Consider the following 13,211-nt stretch of genomic DNA (forward strand, 5'->3'; position numbering starts at 1 on the left):
AAGCTGCGTCGCGCTAGCGCAGAATCTTGTTCCACGTTCGGTCAGTGCTTCGCTGGTCTAGTGAAACGTCACCGGGTAGCTCCCATGCATTCTCCCCCCTCTACGCCCCCTCCTGCTGCATCAAACAGAAAAGCTTGAGCTCTTGAAAGAGGGGAGCAGAGAGCTTGGGACGGAAAGCTCGGGAGACAAGAATAGAAGAGGAGTAGGAGAGGTTTAATCAACATAAACTTACCGGACCTCGCTCCCTTCCCCTCCCTCCCTTTTCCGTTTGGTTTCATATTTGCCTACAGCTCTCTTGCGAAGAGAATACACATCCATTCAAGTCAAGAGGACGACTTTTGTTTCCGTCACAAGAAACAATCTACAAAAAACCTCACCCTCGAGCCGACAGAAAAAGACTCCAAGGGGTTTCCTAAAGAAAAATCGCAAAGATGCAGGCAGTGGAATTCTTCCGCTCGCAGTTCAAGACGCTGCCCTACCCGTCCCAGGACTGCGCGGGCCGGACGATCATCGTCACAGGCTCCAACGTCGGCCTCGGCCTCGAGGCGGCGCGGCACTTTGTCCGGCTCAACGCCGCGAAGGTGATCCTCGCGGTGCGCAGCACCGACAAGGGCGAGGCGGCGCGGACGGACATCGAGCTCACCACCGGCCGAAGAGGCGTGATCGAGGTGTGGCCCCTGGACCAGGCGTCGTTCGACAGCGTCAAGGAGTTCGCGGCGAGGGCAGACAAGCTGCCGAGGCTGGACTACGTGGTGCTCAACGCGAGCATTGCGACGAACAAGAGGGTCGAGGCCGAGGGGTGGGAGAGCACGATTACGGTGAACGTGCTGAGCACGTTTCTGCTGGGGTTGAAGCTGCTGCCGGTTTTGAGGAGGACGGGGTCGACTTATAATGTTGTGCCCAAGTTGGTGATTGTTGCCTCGGACGCGAGCCAAATGGTGAGTTACTTGACTCCCTACCCGACGTACTTACCTACAAGACGATTGGGACGCTGGGCGATTCTTACTCATCATAACACACACAAAGGCCAAATTCCGCGAGCGCAACGAAGCAGACGTCTACAAGGCGCTCAACACCAACAAGAGCCTCTCGGACCGGTACAACACGAGCAAGCTGATGCAGGTGATACTGGCGCGGCAGATGGCTATCGCGGCGGACGCGTCGGGCAAGGGGCGGGTGCAGATCACGACGCTGAACCCGGGCCTCTGCTCGACGGCGCTGTTCCGCCACGTGCCGTTCCCCCTGACGCTGGTGGTCAAGCTCGGGCTGAAGCTGCTGGCGAGGTCAGCCGAGGTCGGGTCGCGGTGCCTCGTGTCGGCGGCATTTGCGGGAGATGAGGCCCACGGGAAGTACATGAGCGACTGCGTCGTTGTCAAATTCCCCAAGGTGATGTACGGGGACGACGGGGAGGAGATGCAGGGCAAGGTGTGGCATGAGACGTTAGAGTTGTTGAACGGGGTCGACCCGGGCGTGTCGGGGACATTGTGAAATGCCGGTTATTGCTTGGATGTTGACGGAAGTGATTTGGGGGAGAATCGCATCGCCGGCGGTGCTTTCTGGAGGATAGGAAATCGTATAATTCATATAATACATCTGGGTGGAATTGCGTGCATGCACTTTTTGCGATTATCAAGGTCACGATAGCTTCCCTCAAGCTGGGCCAGCATGTGATAATGCAACGAAACGTACATAGGTAGTCAGTCAACAAACAGACCCCTGCGATTGATTGAGCGATGTAAAACGATTCGTTCAGGCTCATACAGAAGGACCATGTTGGTTCGGTTGTTACTGGCTGCCTGAGGTGGCGATATCTCACCAAGGGTTGCTGCTGCCTCACCAGGCAGACACCCCCAGCCACCAACCTTCCCATATAGGCCGCCAAAAGAGACAGCACTTTCGCCTTCGGGCATTTGGTCAATTTGAAACGATACAGAGAAGATTAGCATGGCCCCTGCACTAAGGATGACACGCTCAATCAAAGAGAAGCTACCAATTTTTTTCTGTTTTCCGCTGGTGTCGTAGGGCGAAACCTGGCGATTCTGGCCATGTTAGTTTCGTCCGCGTGCGACGCGTGCTCGCCGAGCAAAATCGCCTCGAAAAGAGGCCGACGGGGGACTCGAACGAAAAACCTCTCCGAATCGAGAAAAATGGACTGATGCCGGAGCGTTCAGGCAGCCTGCCTGGCTGACCCCTTGTCTTTTGTCCTTCGCACACACAGTCCCCGGCCGTGTCTGCTCATCTCACCTTTTTCCCGGGCTGCTCGGATTCTGCCGTGCGACTCTGAGCGGTCCGAATCGAGCAACCACTTCACCGTCGGTGACCCCACACTCTAATGCGCTGCGGTGATGCAGGTCTGCATTCCCCGTCCCCACAGGAGCTCGTTTCCCCCCCACGATGAGATGCGCGTGTGTTTTAGTGTTCAATTGGCCGGGTGCCACCACCACTATACACCACCTCCTCCAACGTCTATCCGTCCTGTCCACAGGCGCACGCTGCCTCGGCTTTTTGGAGCTTCTCCAACTCTGGTTTTACCGGTCGTTGCATCTACCTCATTAGCAAATCTCATGCATCCAAAACGGACCCGTCTACCTTTCCCTTCTTCGTCTTCTTTTCGGTTTTCTCTCTTTTAATATGTAGACAACTTCATTTTCAATACATCTGAATTCCATATATATATATACATCTAGACCTGCTCATCACCAGCCTATCTTGTCCGCCTTTCCCAGTCTGCCTTGTAGTATTCATCTCGGAAAAGTGAACCCGCCAACATGGTCGGCCCCCCGCCCCTCACAGGCACCAAGGTCCTCGAGTTCGCCGGCCTCGCCCCGGGCCCCTTCGCAGGCATGCTCCTCGCCGACGCGGGCGCCTCCGTCCTCCGCGTCGACCGCGCCGTCGGGGGAAGCCGCAGCCCCCCACCGACCGAGGACATGCTCGCGCGCCACAAGGCCTCGGTCGCCGTCGACCTCAAGTCCCCGGCCGGCGCGGCCCTCGTGAAGCGCCTCGCCGCCGAGGCCGACGTGCTCATCGACCCGTTCCGCCCGGGCGTCCTCGAGAAGCTGGGCCTGGGGCCCGAGGTCCTGTGCGCGCTTAACCCGCGGCTGGTCTACGGCCGCATGACGGGGTTCCGGAGGGACGGGCGGTACGCCGACATGGCCGGCCACGACATCAACTACCTCGCCGTCTCGGGCGCGCTGGGCCTGCTGGGCCGCGAGGGCGAGCGGCCGCACGCCCCGTGGAACATGCTCGCGGACTTTGCGGGCGGCGGGGCCGTTCTGTTTCAGGGCATCCTGATGGCGCTGCTGGCGAGGGGGACGAACGGGGGCCGGGGGCAGGTGGTCGAGGCCAACATGGTGGACGGGTCGTCGTATCTCGCCACGTTCCCGCGGTTCGCGCTCAAGACGCCGCTGGGGGACGGCGGTAGGGGGAGGAACGTGCTGGACGGCGGGTGCCCGTACTACGACACGTACGAGACGAAGGACGGCAGGTACGTGGCCGTGGGCGCCCTGGAGCCGCAGTTCTTCAGGGCCCTGGTCCAGGGGCTCGGGCTGGCGGGGCAGGGGTGGGAGGAGAACAGGTTCGACCGCGAGAGGTGGGGGGAGCTGAGGGAGGCGTTCACGAGCGTGTTCAAGAGCCGGACGAGGGCGGAGTGGGAGAAGGTTTTTGACGGGACCGACGCGTGCTGCACGCCCGTGCTGGAGTACCACGAGCTGGAGACGGAGGCCGGGCGGGAGGGGGACCAGAGACCGACCGTCACGCTGGTTGAGACCCCGTGCCTGGCCGTGGCAGAGGGCAAGGCGGACGATCCGAGACGGGGGCAGGGCCCGGGTGTTGAAGGCGGCGGCTATGAAACCGTTCTGCTCACCCCCGGAGACGGCGGCGAGGAGGTCCTGGAGAAGTGGCTCGGGTGGAAAAGGGGAAGGGAGTTTGAGGTGCGGGACGGGGCCTGGGTGCTCAAGGAGAAGTCCAAGCTATGAGCATTTGAAATTCGCAGTGATATTGTATATTAGTTTGGTGTTTGGTGTTTGGCACCGAAATCCCTAGCCAGGCATGGCTTCTCTATAACATTGCCCCCTTTTTTTCCCCACGGCAATTTTGAGCCCCTTTAACTACCTTCTATCCAGTCACCCAAACGCCACATGTACTTGGCCCGGTGTAGAAATGGTCCTGAGCATGTTAGCCGTTGATCCTCGATGAAGAAAACTTGAACAAACCATTCATCGGCCTCGAATGCAGATTCGGTCCTCAACTCGGACTTGGCGGCGGGTTCGGCGGCGGCCGAGGCGACGGGGGATCTGTCCTCGACATGTTCGTGAAAGTAGCTAGAGCCGCAACTTTGGGTGTCATTGTATGCAAGGGACGGAGGCGAACACGATATCTGCGATAAAGGTCAGCTGGGCACGCTTCTGCCGGCGGTTATAGATGTACTGACGGTGTGCTTAGGCTGGGCAGAGGATGCTGTGCGTCTGTTTACTTTCGTCTGGGAATTCCTACAGTAGCTTCCGGGGAACTACGCCGTGGTCTTATTCTCATGGAAATATCAGCCGGCTTGCTGGTGATTCATACCGAAAACTTTTGTTCCCTTGCGGGCAATGTCGGCCTCTCCTCGCACGCTCTCCCGTCGGCGCTGCGCCCTCCCGCCCCTGACCGCCACTGCTGCCTTTTCTTTCCTTTTTGTCGGTGATAAGCTAGCCGGGATGTCTGACCGACTGTCATATGCCGGAAGCCGTCCCCGTCCATGCCGGTCCCGCGAGGGCAGTGTGTTTCTCGGGCTTTTTTTTGCGTCTTCTGTCAACAATCGTCCTCCCTTGTCTCAGCTCGCCACAGGCTTGTCGGGTCCCGACGGCTCGTCTTGCCGGCCAGCCTGAGGGTATGTCTTGTCTCGCCTGATCGGGTTCGATCGTTGATTGAAACGTGGGGAGATGTAGTGGTCCTCGCCCGGATGTGCAGTCCGCCATGGGGGTTTTTTTTTTGGGCGGGCTCACCGCCACGACCAAAGGCATGTCAGAAAAAGCGTGGGAAAAAGCAAGCTGCAACCCCCTCCCCTCCCCCTGGTGTCTTTGGGAATCTACAGGAATGGGCAGAGAGGAAAGACACATGGCTTTTCGATAACGTCCAAAATTTTGATTTTTTTTCCCTCCTTCGCCCCTTCTCCCTTTTGCGGGTTGAGGACTACGCAAGCGCCCGGCACAAATAAACCCCCAGTGTCCCAAATGTAGTTCGAATCCTGTCTTGTTGCCGGTGTACCGGCCGCCTAATGGTTGTCTTCGTGTTTCTCCAGGGTTGGGGGCTCCTTGCCGCTTCCAGGTTATTCTAATTTCCTTCCCGCCTTTCCCGTGTCCTCGAAATTGACGGTGACGGATGAGGCTTGCCGGAATTGCACAATGCTGACGTTGAACAGGCGGCAGCCTCTCGGCCGGGCCAGAACTGAGAACTTATTCATGTTGCGCGTTGGGTTTCAGCGATTTATGTTTCCAGGCCCAGTCAAAAAAACTGGGTGGTTTTGTTGAGACTGTGACTTCTAGCTATGTTACCCCCAGCCAGCTTGAGGCAACCTCCACATACAAAGTTGGGTCGTATGGTGCTTCTGTGCATATTTCGTTACAATTTACGAGGTGCTACATGTAAAGCTATGGCCCGGATGCCTTCTGCTTCACTCATATTTAGTCAAACAGGAGAGATCTATAATTGAGGGTTCGTTTAATTCAGCTGGGTAGATTTGCCCCCCTTTAATACAATCGACAGTTCACCCAAACTGGCCATTCCTGGGACCAGGGCTCAGCCGCAGTCAGCCCTTGAGGTGGTTGATTGACAGCGATGCGTCTGTAGTAACCGAGAAAGAATACTCATAGCACTTTTTGAACCAGCTCGATCGTGTCGAAAAAAGCTTCTCTCTCGGTGTCGACCTTGTTGAGTCCCAAACCCAAAACCAGCGTCCTGCGGTCTTCGGGATCCCTGATAGAGACTAGACTGGCGATTTGCGCCGCATAGAGCTGACCAAGAGTCTCTCGTTCCTCACCACCGCCACCAAAGAGAGTCTTGGGTGTGAGGTGCACCGACGGAAGAAGCCCGCGACCACTTGAAGGCAGGCTCATATCGACCATGCCGCCCGATGAAGCCTGCAGAGGAACTTGGATCTGCCAATGATTATTAGTATGCTTTTGTTTTTGGAAAGACACCTTTGGGGTTAAGTATATGAGTACCCATTGTGAGAGCTTGCCGTCTTGTGAGATTGTCACCAAGAACTTGTCGGAAAAGGACGTGGAAGTGACTTCTGTCGGGACACCATTCACGGTGCCTGTCTCCTGCCTGCTCCGTGCGGGGAAAGGTTCTTCTCTGGTGCCCTGGGGATCCATCTCGTTTAGATCAGGTATACTTTCTCGTAAAAATCCGTGATTGATTCAAATGCGCAATATTGCACCCTTTTCCGCCGGCTTTGGGATGGTGCTAAAGGCGATGTAGTTGCGGTCGTGGGCTTCCTCAGTGGTGAGTGCAGCGGGGCCTGTTTACTGAACCCGGCCCCACAGAGGCGGCCGGTGACAGGGGCCCCGATCGCCCCGCACTAAGCCACAAACAGAAAAGGCCTGGGCGGTCGGGGCGGCAGAACCTTTTCCATCCAAAAATTTCCAGAAGCTCGGTCGCGGATCTCATCGTCTTTCCAGTGTTGGGTGAGAAACCGTGTGAATCATTTTGTGCGTTTCTCCGAGTCTTGATACCCCGTGAAATGGCCAATCTTTTGAGACATTAAAGGTCCCTATTTTGCAATTTTTTTGCCATTTTTTGCCCAATCACCAGAGTTTGAAAGCCCAGTCAAACTCTCAGTCTACCTAGGTCAACACGGCAGACCGTCATACCCACCAAGACTTTTTGTGAGTGAGAGACTGGTGCCATCACGACAGCGATTAATGCGATCAATCGCGACAACAAAACCACACACAATCGGGAAATCAGGGGCCTACGGTTTCTGAGCTTTCCCTTCAATATTTAAAGATGCCCAAGTTCGTTCCGAGACAACGAAAGCACAAGGTGCTCGCCCGAGAGAGGGCGCAGGAGAACGCCGTGATCCCCTTGGACACCAACACGGATGAGATTCTCCCCGAGGACCAGAAGCGCATCCAGGACAAGCGGGCCCAGCTCAAAGCCGAGCTGCAAAAGGATGGCGCCAAGATCAGCGGTAAGAAGGCGAAGCGACTGGAAAAGTATATCACCACCAAGCTCCGCAAGGACGAAAACCGAGAAATTCTCGCAAAGCTTGCGCAGCAAAAGGTCGACACGAGCCTCTTTGCGAGCACAAAATCTCTCGGCCAGGGCAAGGAGACGAAGCGTCAGGCCTTGACCCGTGCACTGAGGGAGAAGAACGCCGGCTTGGAAGTCGACCCTGATGCGGAGGATCTTCTCTATGAGAAGAGAGAGGAGCCGGTCGAGGAGGATTCCGACGACAGCGAGGCCGAGGCACCAAACGTTTCTAAGCCGCAAGCACCAGCGCCCGCACCCGCGCCCGCACCTGCACCCGTTGCTAAGCCGGCACCGCAACCCGCCGCGTCTGTCGGATCTGGTCTCAAGCGCCCGCTTGACGTCGACGAGGGGGGCCGACCAGTCCTCCAGAAGCGCCAAAAGAGGGGTGGTGTAGTATCCAAGTTCTCGATTATCGAGCCTGAGAAGGCGGCCGATGCAGAGGATGAATGGGGCGGTATTAGCGGAGACGAAGACGAGGCAGACGATAAGTCCAGCAACGAGGAGCAGTCTTCTGACGAGGATTCTGAGGAGTCGAGTGAAGGATCCGACGAGTCGGAAGATGACGACGAGGATGAGGACGACGAGGACGAGAGCGACTCTGGCAGCAAGAAGCAGTCTGCGTTCAAGGCATGGGCACATGCGCAAAGAAATCAGGCCTTGGGCTATCAACCAGTAACCCCGTCTTCCACAGCACTCGAGATTCCCAGACCGGAGAACTTTACGCCACGGCCCCTCGAGCAGGAGCCCCTTCCGCAAGAACTCCAACCGACGACGAACCTTGCGCGCAAAGCGTATAGCGTTACGGTGACGAGGACGCCGGAGATCCAGGAAGCGCGCATGAAGCTCCCCGTCGTCGCGGAGGAGCAGAAGATTATGGAAATGATCCACAACAACGACATTGTTGTCGTCTGCGGTGCCACGGGTTCCGGTAAGACGACTCAGGTGCCTCAGTTCCTGTACGAGGCAGGCTATGGTACGCCCAATTCCCGCACCCCGGGCATGATTGGAGTCACGCAGCCTCGTCGAGTTGCCGCCGTGAGCATGTCGAAGCGTGTGGGCGAGGAGCTGGGCGACCATTCCGACAGGGTCGCATACCAGATCCGTTTCGAGGGGACGACGTCGCCCAAGACCGCCGTCAAGTTCATGACGGACGGTGTGTTGCTGCGGGAGATGGCGCATGACTTCTCGCTGAAGAAGTATTCGGCGATCATCATCGACGAAGCCCACGAAAGGAGCGTTAACACGGATATTCTGATTGGTATGCTGAGTCGTATCAACAACATCCGCAAAGGGGACGACAAGGTCGATCCTTCGATCAAGCCTCTCAAAATTATCATCATGTCCGCAACGCTGAGAGTTGAAGACATGACCAACAACGCCACCCTCTTCCCCACGCCGCCCCCCGTGGTCGAGGTGGAAGGACGGCAGCATCCCGTCACAGTTCATTTCGCCCGCCGCACGCAGTCCGACTACGTCGAGGAGGCCTTCAATAAGATCATGCGCGGCCACAGGAAGCTGCCACCTGGCGGCTTTTTGGTCTTCCTCACAGGTCAAAGCGAGATCGTGGACTTGAGCAAGCGGCTGCGGGCTGCATTTGGAGGCTTCACTGGGGCGAGCGCCCCCAAGGTTCAAATCTCGGCCACGGACGCGCCGATGGAGGTCGAAGACATCGATTTCGGAGAAGTCGACGACGGGGATTTTGCCGAGTTCGACGACGGACTCGACGCCGATGGGGATGAGATGGAGCACGAGGACGACAAGGAATTCGAGATTGAGGGAGAGGAGGGGGAGACAGGCCCTTTGAAGATGCAGGTCTTACCCCTTTACTCTCTGCTGCCAACCAGGGAGCAGATGAGAGTATTTGAAGACCCCCCGGAAAACACCCGTCAGGTCATCCTGGCAACCAACGTCGCAGAAACGAGTTTGACAATTCCGGGCATACGGTACGTCTTCGACTGCGGCCGTGCCAAGGAACGTCAATACGACCGTCTTAACGGCGTGCAAACATATCAGATCGGCTGGATCAGCAAGGCTAGCGCCAGCCAACGAGCCGGTCGTGCTGGTCGAACGGGACCTGGCCACTGCTACAGGCTCTACTCCTCGGCCGTCTACGAGAGAGACCTGCCCGAGTTCACAGACCCCGAGATCCTCCGGATGCCCGTCGACGGCGTGGTGCTCCAACTGAAAGCCATGAACCTCTCCAACGTCGTCAACTTCCCCTTCCCGACCCCGCCGAACCGCATGGGCCTGCACAAGGCGGAGAGGCTGCTCACCTACCTCTCCGCCATCGCGCCGGAGGGCCAGATCACGCGGATCGGATCCACCATGTCCATCTTCCCGCTCTCGCCCCGTTTCGCGCGCATCCTCCTGGTCGGGCACCAGCACGACTGCCTACCGTACACCATCATGATGGTGGCGGCCTTGTCGGCGGCGGAGATCTTCGTCCCCGAACACCAGGCGATCCCCTCGCTCGCGGCGCGCGACGAGTCCGAGTTCCGCACCAACGCCGACGTCATCGCCGAGGACCGGCAGGCCAACATCAGGCGCCTGTTCAACGCCGCGCACAAGAACTTCTGCTACCTCGACGACAAGTCGGACGCCATCAAGCTGCTCCAGGTCGTGGGCGAGTACGCGCACGAGCCGACGGAGCAGTGGTGCGAGGACCACTTTGTCCGGTTCAAGGCCTTGAAGGAGATCACGCAGCTGCGGCAGCAGATCACCGAGCTCCTCCGGGCCAACATCCCGGCGTTCAAGAACCTCAAGTACCAGGACAAGCTGGACGCGCCCTCCGACAAGCAGGTTGCCTACCTGAAGCAGATGGTGGCCGCGGGCTTCATCGACCACGTCGCGCTCCGCGCCGACAAGTCGCCCGTGCCGCCCGAGCTGGCGCGGAAGCCGCGCCGCGCCATCGACGTGCCGTACATCCCCCTGGTGCCCCTCGGCGTCGGCCACGACACGGAAAAGTTCGTCTACATCCACCCGTCCTCGCCGCTGGCGCACCGCAGCCCGCAAGAGTGTCCCGAGTTCGTGATATACTCCCACCTGCAGCGCGCGACCCAGGGCACGGACGCGACCAAGGTGCCCAAGACGAGGATGCAGTCGCTGACGGACGTCACCGGCGGCCAGCTCGCGAGCCTGGCCAAGGGCACGCCGCTCGTCAGCTACGGGAAGCCGGTGAAGGAGGTGACCTCGACGGCGTCGACGCGCGAGGTTTGGGTCGTGCCGTACCTGCGGGCCGAGGGCGTCGGCGGCCAAGGATGGCCGCTGCCGATGAAGAAGGTCACGCAGCGCAAGGTTGCCGGCAAGGGATGGGTTGTGGAATGAAGCGTAGGGAAAACCAAAAGTATTTATTTGTAAGCATGTTCAAAATAGAGAATAGAGGCAAGGCGTTTTGCTCTAGCTGTACTACATCATATCCGACATCGAGGCAACCATCATGCTGAATGCCATGGAAAGGGGCGGAGAGCCCCTTTACACCTGAACCATTTCCCATGCATTAATCTCCATATTCGCCTTAGCACAGGGTGGCGGTTCTTTGGCCTTCAAATGAAGCACCGTCCCGGCGCGTCTATCAAAGAGCTCCCCCGCAAAATATGTTGGTACATGTAAACGAGGACGGTCCGAATACGGTTACAGGAAGCAATATGCCTCCCGCGCGAGCCTCAAGGCAGGAGTTCAAAGCACACGCAGAAGCCCAGGCACGTGGCCATCCAGAGACCAGTCCAGTTTGGGCCGGGGGTCTTCTGAGACTCTGGCCATGTGTTCTTTCCGTTTCCTGAGATGTCTGAGGTCCGGCCCTCGGGGTCGACTTCGGACGAATGCGCGCGCGCAAAACTGACAGTGTAACCCCCCCGGTGCCGGGCCCGAGCGAAGGTTCGCGAGCCCTTCGAGACTCGTTCCGTTGTTCGATTCGCGGGGATTGGCTTCGGAGAAAAACGCAAAGGGCAGGCAGTAGGAGAAAAAAAATACAAGGTGGTCTTGGCTGACTTTTTTGCTCCAAGCCTTACCCTATTGCTTCGCGAGTCGTTCTACTCTGCTCCAGTGCATCACCACATCGACAGTCATTCCTAGTAGTAGACTCAAGACCCTGCGGGCCTCCAATGGTCTTACAGCAACAAAAATCAGCCTGGGACTTGAACGAAGACCTCATAAACGACTGCTTGAGGACTCTCCGCGTCATTGACCAGAAAATGTCCCTCTTCACGGGCGTAGCCGTCGTGACGGGCGCCGCCTCTGGTACGCCACGCCACCACCTCTTTTTGCATCCCAAGCACGGCTCATCCGCCTCTGACTCGAGGAAAGACACGAGTGCCTTCCGGGCCGGCTGACACCACGACAGGAATCGGCCGCCAGGTCGCCATTTCCTTCGCCCGCGAGGGCTGCAAGCGCATCGCCCTCCTCGACAGAGATGAAGACGGCGCCCTGGAAACGGCTCGCATGTGCCGCGAGGCCAACGGCGAGACGCGCACCTTTGTCATGGAGATTGACAACCGCAACGACGACGACGTGTCTGCGTGCATTGAAAGCGTCGTGGAGGAATGGGGGAGGATCGACTATGCTGTAAACTGTGCCGGTGAGTCCATTCTCTTTTCTTTCTTACTTACTTCTTCGGATCATTGCCCCCCCCGGCGATCATGAGATTCTCATGAGGGTTTAATTTGAAAATGAGTGAAGCTGATGAATGAGGCAAGGCGTGTTCGGCCCGATGGCACCGTCACATCTCCTGACGCCGGCAGAGTTCGACGAGATAACCACCATCAACTATCGCGGAACCTGGCTATGCTCCCGCGCCGAGATCACCAACATGATCAAACAGGAGCCCATGAGGACACACGACGGCAGGCCGGGCAACAGGGGCGTCATAGTCAACGTCGCAAGCAACCTAAGCCTGGTCAGCCGGGCGGAGACCCGTGAGCCCGAACGATGCCCTTCGCCCCCGAGACTTGGTCGGCTAACCCCCCATCAGCCGCGTACAGCGCCTCCAAAGCGGCTATTCTGAGCATGACAAGGAGTGATGCCATTGATGTAAGTTGGGCTTTCCAAAGAAAGCGGGCCGAACCTCGTTCTGATGGAGAATAGTATGCAAAGTACAACATCCGTATCAACTGCGTCTGCCCGGGAATTATCGAGTACGCCTGAAGAACCCCCCCCTTTCCTTTGTTGGTCGATAGACGGGGCGAACGAGCTAACGTTTTCAGCACCCCAATGACCAAAGAAGTCTCCCGGGACGATCCCATCATCTCCGTGGCGCCCATGAACAGAAAGGGAACGCCCCAGGAAGTCGCCGACGCCGTGCTATTTCTCTGCAGCCCCAAGGCGACGTTCGTCCACGGCGCCTCGTTGTCCGTCGACGGAGGATATGTGATTAATTAGAGAGCCCCGAAAAAAGGGAAACTGCGAAGAAACGGGCGAACCTAGAGGTGTAATGAGCAATTGAGGCGGGTAGACGATGAGTTACAGTCAGTACCCGGCATACGGGGAAGCTGGAATTACTGCGCGAAGACTGGGCCTGCCACCCATGATGGAAGAAAATATCTGAACGGAATAGAATTTCGACGACATAAGACAATACAGAAAGAAAGAAAGAAAGAAAGAAAGAAAGAAAGAAAGAAAGAAAGAAAGAAAGAAAGAAAAAAAACTTAGAATCGATGATTAGCGATTTTGCTCGTCAAAACCGACGATACTGAGTGTGTCATACACATACAATAAGCGCCATATGCCAAGATCGAAGTCAGACTTGAGTCCGGCATTTAACCCCAAAGGCTCGAATGAGATGTGACTGTCACACCACAGAATCAACCAAAGTTTTCTCAAAGTTTAGATGAACCTTTCCCGTTTTCTCTTTCCGATAAGGATTAAGCCTCCGGGCATGCAAGTCATCATCTACGCTTTGTGACGCGGCGGCCCTTGGCAAAGTGTCCGAAAAGTCTCCATGGTCCGCCGCGCAGCGAGGCCGTATCTAAAGACGTCTCCCCGCC

The 13,211-nt window shown here is 57.4% G+C and overlaps 5 protein-coding genes across 5 annotated transcripts; 4 read left to right on the forward strand and 1 right to left on the reverse strand.

The window, feature by feature from the left end:
• Nucleotides 1-431: 431 nt before the first annotated feature.
• Nucleotides 432-1,488, forward strand: EsH8_III_000623 (uncharacterized protein; the record flags this gene model as incomplete). The annotated part of the gene is made up of 2 exons (XM_083262348.1): nucleotides 432-938; nucleotides 1,027-1,488. 2 exons carry the CDS (start codon nucleotides 432-434, stop codon nucleotides 1,486-1,488), a joined length of 969 nt encoding a protein of 322 aa, XP_083122835.1.
• Nucleotides 1,489-2,768: 1,280 nt separating this feature from the next.
• Nucleotides 2,769-3,974, forward strand: EsH8_III_000624 (CoA-transferase family III domain-containing protein; the record flags this gene model as incomplete). The annotated part of the gene is made up of 1 exon (XM_083262349.1): nucleotides 2,769-3,974. The coding sequence occupies one exon, from the start codon at nucleotides 2,769-2,771 to the stop codon at nucleotides 3,972-3,974; it is 1,206 nt and encodes a 401-aa protein (XP_083122836.1).
• A 1,869-nt stretch (nucleotides 3,975-5,843) lies between these two features.
• Nucleotides 5,844-6,353, reverse strand: EsH8_III_000625 (uncharacterized protein; the record flags this gene model as incomplete). Its single annotated transcript, XM_083262350.1, has 2 exons — nucleotides 5,844-6,134; nucleotides 6,201-6,353. 2 exons carry the CDS (start codon nucleotides 6,351-6,353, stop codon nucleotides 5,844-5,846), a joined length of 444 nt encoding a protein of 147 aa, XP_083122837.1.
• A 634-nt stretch (nucleotides 6,354-6,987) lies between these two features.
• EsH8_III_000626 (ATP-dependent RNA helicase ECM16 domain-containing protein) lies at nucleotides 6,988-10,557 on the forward strand (the record flags this gene model as incomplete). The annotated part of the gene is made up of 1 exon (XM_083262351.1): nucleotides 6,988-10,557. The coding sequence occupies one exon, from the start codon at nucleotides 6,988-6,990 to the stop codon at nucleotides 10,555-10,557; it is 3,570 nt and encodes a 1,189-aa protein (XP_083122838.1).
• A 776-nt stretch (nucleotides 10,558-11,333) lies between these two features.
• On the forward strand, nucleotides 11,334-12,606 carry EsH8_III_000627 (SDR family NAD(P)-dependent oxidoreductase; the record flags this gene model as incomplete). The annotated part of the gene is made up of 6 exons (XM_083262352.1): nucleotides 11,334-11,469; nucleotides 11,573-11,806; nucleotides 11,925-12,143; nucleotides 12,200-12,258; nucleotides 12,313-12,362; nucleotides 12,432-12,606. The coding sequence occupies 6 exons, from the start codon at nucleotides 11,334-11,336 to the stop codon at nucleotides 12,604-12,606; spliced, it is 873 nt and encodes a 290-aa protein (XP_083122839.1).
• Between the last annotated feature and the right edge of the window lie 605 nt (nucleotides 12,607-13,211).

The sequence above is a fragment of the Colletotrichum jinshuiense genome, chromosome 3 (assembly GCF_051148585.1).
Source record: "Colletotrichum jinshuiense chromosome 3, complete sequence".
NCBI classification, from domain to species: Eukaryota; Fungi; Ascomycota; class Sordariomycetes; order Glomerellales; family Glomerellaceae; genus Colletotrichum; species Colletotrichum jinshuiense.